Below are 9,057 nucleotides of genomic sequence, written 5' to 3'. Positions count from 1 at the left end.
AAGAGTGTGCTTAAGAACCCTGGACACCTCTAATTGGGGACTTTAGCAAAGCTGAGTCACAATCTGAAAAGGTTCACCCAATTATGTGTCTATGGCATTTATGTATCCGGTGGTAATACTGGAAAACAAAGTGCTTAGGGCCACGGCCAAGACTCATAAAATAGCTGTGTTCAAGAATCATCATACTGAACTAGGAGAATCAATAACACTATCTGAACTCTGAGATCCTATAGATGCCAATCATTCTGAACCTTAATGGATAAAGTGAGATGCCAAAACTATTCAAGAGGCAAAAAGCTACAAGTCCCGCTCATCTGATTGGAGCTATGTTTCATTGATAGTTTGGAATTTATAGTATCTTCTCTTCTTTTTATCCTATTTGATTTTCAGTTGCTTGGGGACAAGCAACAATTTATACGCTTTTTGGCACTATTTTTAGTATGTTTTTAGTAGAATCTGGTTACTTTTAGGGATGTTTTTATTAGTTTTTATGCTAAATTCACATTTTTTGGACTTTACTATGAGTTTGTGTATTTTTCTGTGATTTCAGGTATTTTCTGGCTGAAATTGAGGGACTTGAGCAAAAATCAGATTCAGAAGTTGAAGAAGGACTGCTGATGCTGTTGGATTCTGACCTCCCTGCACTCAAAGTGGATTTTTTGGAGCTACAGAACTCAAAATGGTGCGCTTCCAATTGCGTTGGAAATTAGACATCCAGGGCTTTCCAGCACTGTATAATAGTCCATACTTTGGCCGAGTTTAGATGATGTAAAAGGGCGTTGAACGCCAATTCTACGCTGCTGTCTGGAGTTAAACGCCAGAAACACGTCACAAGCCAGAGTTGAACGCCAGAAATACGTTACAAACTGGCGTCAACTCCAGAAAGAGCCTCTGCACGTGTAACATTCAAGCTCAGCCCAAGCACACACCAAGTGGGCCCCGGAAGTGGATTTATGCATCAATTACTTACTTCTGTAAACCCTAGTAGCTAGTTTATTATAAATAGGACTTCTTACTATTGTATTAGATCTTTGGATCATCCTGGATTGTATTTTTGATCCTGTGATCACGTTTTGGGGGCTGGCCATTCGGCCATGCCTGAACCTTTCACTTATGTATTTTCATACGGTAGAGTTTCTGCACTCCATAGATTAAGGTGTGGAGCTCTGCTGTTCCTCAAAAAAGCTAGATTGATGGCGGCATTCATGAGAGTCTGGAAAGTCTAAACCTTGTCTGTGGTATTCCGAGTAGGATTCTGGGATTGAATGATTGTGACGAACTTCAAACTCGCGAGTGCTGGGCGTAGTGACAGACGCAAAAGGAAGGTGAATCCTATTCCAGTATGATCGAGAACCTCAGATGATTAGCCGTGCTGTGACAGCGCATTGGACCATTTTCACAAGAGGATAGGATGCAGCCATTGACAAGGGTGATGCCTCCAGACGATTAGCCATGCAGTGACAGTGCATCGGACCATTTTCAAGAGAGGATTAAAAGTAGCCATTGACAACGGTGATGTCCTTACATAAAGCCAGCCATGGAAAGGAGTAAGACTGATTGGATGAAGACAGTAGGAAAGCAGATGTTCAGAGGAACGAAAGCATCTCTATACACTTATCTGAAATTCTCACCAATGATATACATAAGTGTTTTTATCCTTATTTTCTATCTATTTATTATTTATGTTCGAAAAATCCATAACTATTTTATATCCGCCTGACTGAGATTTACAAGGTGACCATAGCTTGCTTCATACCAACAATCTCCGTGGGATCGACCCTTACTCACGTAAGGTTTATTACTTGGACGACCCAGTGCACTTGCTGGTTAGTTGTATCGAAGTTGTAAATGAAAAACGATTTATTAAGACGTGTGTACAGAGTTTCTGGCGCCGTTGCCTGAGATCACAATTTCGTGCACCAAGGCACATGATGTTAATCTTCCTTCTTGTCATGGTATCCACCACCTCCATGAATTTTTCTATTAGAGTGCCTATGTTTCATGTCCCAAATCTCAACCTTCTGTCGCTCCAACCTTTACCTTTACCTTTTTCTTTGTGAACTAGCTTATTCACTATTGTCCGTTCACGAAAATGTGGGAACCCTTGCTTATTTAATACTACATCTGAGCACTGATGCAGCGGCTCTTACTCATTTCACATTGTACGCGAGCCATACAGCGCGTTGCTTCCGGGAAACGACCTAACTTTAGCATAATAACGTTTTTGAGTCATGAAGATTCGACTAAGTTAGTTTGATATACTTAACTGCGTAAAATATTTTACACAGTGTACACTCACATACGCTCTTTTGGATGACCATTCACATGAAAATATAAAAGGTAATTATTTTTACTGATGTAGTGTTTATATAATTAGAAACATGTATGTGTAAAACTGCTCTACACTGATAGTGTAGTAAAATTAATTAGGTAAAACTCAAATGCAGTTATCTTTATGTGAAGTTGATAGTTAAAATCCGTTAAATGATTTGACAGGTTTGACTAAATTGTCATCTAACATCTTTTAACTATCAACTTCACATGAACACAACTATGAGTTTTCACCAATTAATTATCAAAAGATTTAATGATGTCGATAATTATTTATTCTAGACAATTAGAAAAAAGATAAAGATAGAACAATCTCTTTTTTGCATTTCTCATTACACATCACTTTTAACATGTACAGAGACAAACACAATATGTATGTAGACATTAGCACTTTTTCTTCTTTTAAAATGATGTATTGTACACTCTTAGAAGAAGGTGAGCACGTGCATGCATATGTTCATATAATTACTAAGCTAAGAGCCAGAAATCCTTGTGGCGCTTAGTGGTAATCATGTAGCCACCAATCTTACTGCTTTTTCTGCGGACAGCAATGGCCATGCAATGTGCATTCTGAATGCAGTAATCCACCACCCCACCGTTCACTCTCTGCCCTGCCCACATCATCACTAGTCTCCACGTTGTGGACCTCTTCTTCTGCCCCAATACTAGAAGCCCCACTAACATTCCATTCATTCCAAATCCTTAGGCTAGTTATATTCAAGATACCTCTTTTGTTGCCGGAGAAGATATTAGTGTACAAGTAACATTTTTCTACGGATAATATTTGTATGTTACTCCTATTTTTTATAATGTCACTCACATGATTTTTTTATGTTGTTTTTTGTATAAATCATATTATGTCAATGTCACCAATTGGACTTTACTTTGGTATAAACGCATGCCTTAATGATTAACATTAATTGTTTTCCAGCATCATCATAGAAAGTGTGTAATCTTGATTTGTACTTCGAACAAGAAATTCAATGTTACCTAAATTAATCGTACTTTATTAATTGTATCTAATTTCTGGATTTTTCACCCCAAATCTAAAGGTAACAGTATAACAAAAAATTCGTCGGTAATGTTCGACGGTATTGAATGTATTTCTGATTCTGTGAATAAAATTTTAAATGTCAGAGGTAAGGGAATGAAATATACAAGTGTCTAGATTTTTTTAATTATTTTCAAATAGAAATACAAGTAGATATTGAAAGAAAAAGACAAAAGTGTCTATAATTTCATTCTCTAATAAAAATAGTCTCCTTTACAAATCGAAATGTTTAAATATATATATTCCTGTTATCAATTAGAGTCTCGTAAAAAACAAGTTAACTGATGAACTCACCTCCGGCCTCTTCACATTGCACATGCTCTTAAAAGAACAAGCAAGTTCATAAGCCCTTGGAGCTCTCTCCTTGCTGGATTCTACTTCAGTGGCTGCCACAATTTTTGCATGAGTCAATTCACTACCATACTTAGGTCATTTCGATCAAAATAGCAAAATTAAATCAAACTTAACAAAGTAACAAACACAAAACACAAGACAATGGTACGATATAATCAATTGTGTTTGCACCTTGTTTATTAGAAGGCTTGATCACATGAAGAAGAATAATTTTGTCCTGGTTCTGAACCGTGTGAGTTAGAGCCCATTGGACAGCACCTTTAGCTTCAAGGCTAGAATCAACCACAATCATAATCTTCCGACCAATTACAACCCCGGCTTTCGCTTCTTCCTTTGGTGTCTCCTCACAACTGCCGCTAGAATTCTCATTCTTTGTATTCTGATCACCGGTTTTTGTGGCACTCGAGTCATCGTTCTTCTTGGCTTCTTGTATTATCGGGGGTGATCGCATTCGAGCATGAGGCCTAATTCTGTTCAGGCAAAAGCCTGGTAACCTTGTTCCTCTCTTTCCCATTTGTCTATTGAAACAGAGTTAAGAGAAGGCACCAATTATTATTATAAAGAGATAGAATAGCAAAAGCAAGAGCAAGCTAAGCAAACAATAATAATACATTGATGAGAAGTATTTGCTAAAATGAATGTTTATTTGCCCTGCTGGGACATAGTTTCATTTCTCTCTTTGCCTTTAATTTCTCTTTCACTTTTTTTTTTCTTTTTCTTCTAATCACCATTTTCTAGCTCTTGGTTGATTCCTTTTTATTTTTTTTTCAATCTTTTTGTTGGGGGTCCTTGATTTGTTCCATGTGAACGTGATTGTCATCAAGGTGTAGGCCCTTCTCTCCTTAGCTTCTCGGACCAGCTTATTTATTTATCTTTTATATATATATAATTCCTTTTTTTCAGACGGTATCCCCTAGCAAATCAAGTACTAATTTGTGGTGGATGAAAACTCCATTTAATGATTTATTGTTGACCAATAAGTTGCTGCATGTAAAAGATGGGATTCTAACCTCCAACATGTACATATAATCTAACCACTTCTACAACTCAAGTTGATTGGATATATATGACCCTTTAGACATGGTTAAATAACCAATCTTATTATTAGGGCACTTTATTTCTCATTCTAACAACTCAATAGAGAGGCTTCTGCTGTGATTGATTTTCCAATTTGTAAAGCTTCCATTCATATCATTGCAGGGGATGCTTCCTTTTAGCTTTATTTTTGCTTTTCTCCCTTTTGTTAGTTTTTTCCTTTATGCTAGTGAAGGCTTGTTAGTTTAACAATGCAACCACAAAGCATTTCAAGTGTTAATCAATAAACAAACAAATATATATTTATTTGTAGTTTACTAGCGTCAACCTGAAGACAAGGATATGCTTTACAGTTTTAAAATATAGTAAATTACACTTGTACACTTCAGATTTATCAAAATTGCATTGCATAATGAATTTATTAGAATAATTTGCACTCCACCCATTTTTTTTTTGTTACAAAGTCAAACATACAACAAATAACTTTAACATTTTTTTTTACGTTTAGTTTGTTTTGCATAATTTTTTATGCTTATTTCAATTTGAATTTTACTACAAAATTTCGTGGACTGCAATTTTTTAGTACAGAAAAATAATTTTGATACAATTTCTTTACACAAACTTTAATTATATCTTAATATTTACTAAATAGTTTTATAAAAATAATTAGAAAAGTTGTAAACGACAACTTAAAAATACATGGAGAAAACAGGGCAAAGAAAAAAAGATAATAGTTGTTAAGAATTGTTTGTGTATGTAGCATAGCTAGAGTGCAATATTTTAATAAGTTTGGTGTGAATTGTAATTTCATCAAAGTTCAAGGAGTGTAATAAGTAAAATTTATTATTTAAAGATATTATAATTATGCAATTCGTTATAATGTTAGAAGCGTTCATGACTAGACCTGAAAACTTGCTATGTGATCCAAAAATTTTTTGGCCACTTAAATTTTAACTTATTTAGATATGATGTTATTTCCAAAATTAGTTTGATTGTAAAAGATGGCTAAATAAAATAATCAGGTTGATTTTTTTTCTCATAATATTTTTCAACTCGACAGGTTAAGAACTAATTCATAACAAATCTAAACTTTATTTAAAGGTCTATCATTGACCAATAGATTGTTGTACACATAAGAAAGGATTCAAATCCCTAACCCTTATTTAACCGAACGAGTCTAGTCGAACAACCCAAGTTGGTCAATAATATGGTTGAATTTACGTCTAATTTTTTTTTTGGCGGACAGCAAGGTTCGAACCTGCGCGGGCGAAACCCAACAGATTTCAAGTCTGTCTCCTTAACCACTCGGACATATCGACGATGATAATTTACGTCTAACTTAACTAACTCATTCTACAAGCCCAATTATTTACTGGATGCTTCAGTCTGGGTTGTTCTCTTCTAATTTCACATTATGCCCTTATCATCCAAATAAAATAAGTAATTAACAAAAAGAATGTCCTCAAAGGCTAAAAGATATTATGTGCCACATTTGTTGCTGGAGAATTTCTTCTTCTCACAAAACATTGTTGTAAATTGCTGGAATCAAGAACTATATATGATGGCTTCGCCGTTACCAATTCCTATTGTATTAGATGACTTTCTTCCTACGCAACAATGGTTCATCATTTTAATGGCACTAATTGAAATTTAACTTATCAATACAATGATGTTCCCCATATGGAAAAAGAAGTCCAAAATGATTAATTAGATAAAGGTTGGGGCCTCATAATGTAAATTTGCAAAGTTAAAATAATGTCAAAGGCTTTTGTTTCAAAGATTCTGCCCGTTCTCTCCGTTTGTCGTACCATCATCGACCTCCAAAACATCGTCGCTGCTGTCGTCACAAGCAGCGCCGCCGCTGTGCACATATTTGATACAGTGCTTTCATCCATCCGCTGTTCATTCTCTGGTATAAAAAAAGAGAGGAAAGGAAGAAAAGAAAGTGAGGCAGATGTTCACTAATTTTTGTCACATATATCGAAGTTAGAAGTGATTGTAATTGTCCCCAATATTGATCGTTTATAAGAAACATAAGTACAATTTCAATTAAATTTCTCAGTTTATTTTCTCATTTTTCACGAAAAAGGCTGGTTGGGCTGCCCCTTGTCTTAAAGATGCAAACATATAAATTTAGGATTTATTTTTTTATAAAATATAAAAACATATAAATTTATTTTTTAATATTTACAAAAATTATCTAATCATTCATCTTAAAAAAATATTTAATTATAAAATGGTCCTACTTTAGTTAAGATGTTAACTCTTGTTGGGTTAAATTAACTTAAACTAAAACTAAACATCTAATTAATATGTGCCATGTCATAGAGGATAATTTACATGTATAAGGGTGACATGTATTGAGAATGACATTTCATATATAAACCAAAATGACAATAATATCCATTTTAGTACCTTTATATATGTGCTTCAAATGATGATACCCTTCGCTTACATTTGATCATCTTCATATTTTCCCACATAGCTTAAGCACTGCCAAGGGTGATTCCATATGTCTAACGTGTCACAGCTCACAACTTAAGTATTTCTCTATTTTCAATACTGAAGCTTATTTATATATAATAATTAAATATCATCTATATGTAAAGTTAAACAAAATCTTAGACCATTAAAAAGTCTTTTATCGGAATATTTTTTTTTTATAAAATTCACGTTTGAATTTAAAGCTAATATATTATAGATCATGACTATAAAATTTCATGCATGTCAATTCAAAATCATATATATGATATACCGTTTATTAATTAGATAAAAATTAAAGGTATATAAAAATTTAGAACGAACGTTGATATCAATATGAGGTGTTAGACTATAGCTCTATTGATCTTCAGATTTTACAAGTTTAGTACAAACAATTTTCACGATAAATTCTTGTAATTTAACGATTAGATCGATAGAAATTAAATTACTTTTTATGAAAAGATATAAGAGATATAATTTTTTTAATGGTATCTTTGATCCAAACACACACACTTCAATAGTTTAGATGTTTCATTTTGGATTTATCAATTTTTACAAGTAATTAATAAGAATAATTTAGCATATTTGTTCTCGTAAATATGCCGTTTAAGTCTTGTAATAATACTTAGCCTGTCTCCTTAAACACAAACACAAAGAAACAAAAGGAAGAACGTGATAACTACAGGCTAACTTAAAGTTTGACTCTCCAACGAAAAGAAAGAAACATCTGACTGATTTGAAGGCAAAAAATGGATTCTCCCATAATCGTAAACATGCTGACTCACCTTGATTAGAATGGTAATTAAAGTCATTAGGTGGTGAAGTTATTGAACCTGCTAATATATAGAATCTCAACTATAATTTTGGTGTAGTGTCTAATTATGATTCTAGTTATGGAGTCACATCCAACAAATGTTCAACATAAAATTTGTCTAATAATTCCATCTGGTTAGCTTTTATGCTAAACATAAACGACCAGAGATCAATTAAAAATGAAATATTTGCTGCTGTTAATAATTAAAACAAAAGTATTGAAAACTAAACCGATTATTTAACTGTTGAGACTACTTTGATTTAGAAATTTAAAAGTTGTTCATACTATGGTAAAAAAAACTAAAGCCATGGCCGAAAACTTAGTTAGACCCACAGAAAACTACCTAGATCCAAGATAATTTCAAAATGCCATATGGATTAACCTATCCGATCTATTTGGGGCACGGGTACCATGACTCTGCCCAACCCAACCTGGGCAAGAAATAATATGGTCACCCCACTATTTCAGATGTTATACACAGATCAGGCAACTACTTTTACATAGAATTACTTTTCAAATATTGAGAAAGAAACTACCCACTACTACAAGAGAAAAGATTCAGAAGTAGTAAACAAATCAGCATTCACCTCTATAACACCTCATCAAATTCAGGTACTTCTTAATCCTAATTCACTTATCTAAAATTCTTGCTAACTTAAGTATCAGAGTCCCTTGTAGGTACTCCCATCACTATTTGGAGTTAACACGAAGCCACACCATAACAACCTCATCACATTTCTGACCTCTTTTCCAAAGTCTAAAACACCAATAATTCATTTCAGGTATGCCTCGTAACATTGGCGCCGTTGTCAAGAACTTGGAGTTAAACTTTCGATAATGGCAAGGACCCACAGTAAAATGGACGCACTGCATCTAATTTAGGATCCATGACTGGATTTCATCGCAATGGTGACCGAGCACATTCTATCCATCGCGATTCTGAAAGAAACAAAGGGGAGCATGCAGGACGAAGAGGAAGCTCCCAGATTCA

The 9,057-nt window shown here is 34.1% G+C and overlaps 1 protein-coding gene and 1 non-coding gene across 2 annotated transcripts; both read right to left on the bottom strand.

The window, feature by feature from the left end:
- On the bottom strand, positions 2,632 to 4,478 carry LOC107640758. The gene is made up of 4 exons (XM_021123857.1): positions 3,908 to 4,478; positions 3,677 to 3,768; positions 3,371 to 3,377; positions 2,632 to 3,032 (listed from the first exon to the last, which is right to left on the bottom strand). The coding sequence occupies exons 1-4, from the start codon at positions 4,248 to 4,250 to the stop codon at positions 2,800 to 2,802; spliced, it is 675 nt and encodes a 224-aa protein (XP_020979516.1). The 5' UTR covers positions 4,251 to 4,478; the 3' UTR covers positions 2,632 to 2,799.
- On the bottom strand, positions 6,009 to 6,090 carry TRNAS-UGA. Its single transcript has one exon. It is a non-coding gene; the product is annotated as a tRNA-Ser (tRNA).

The sequence above is a fragment of the Arachis ipaensis genome, chromosome B05 (genome assembly GCF_000816755.2).
Source record: "Arachis ipaensis cultivar K30076 chromosome B05, Araip1.1, whole genome shotgun sequence".
Taxonomy (NCBI): Eukaryota; Viridiplantae; Streptophyta; class Magnoliopsida; order Fabales; family Fabaceae; genus Arachis; species Arachis ipaensis.
Note: the sequence above shows the minus strand (reverse complement) of the source record. Positions and strands in the feature narration are given on the sequence as shown.

What these genes read in the sequence shown, in the direction of transcription:
- LOC107640758 (XM_021123857.1), bottom strand. Translation starts at nt 4,250, where the DNA reads ATGGGAAAGAGAGGAACAAGGTTACCAGGCTTTTGCCTGAACAGAATT. An exon ending in CAAGCCTTCTAATAAACAAG is followed by an intron (nt 3,769 to 3,907) that starts GTGCAAACACAA and finishes AAATTGTGGCAG; the next exon opens with CCACTGAAGTAGAATCCAGC.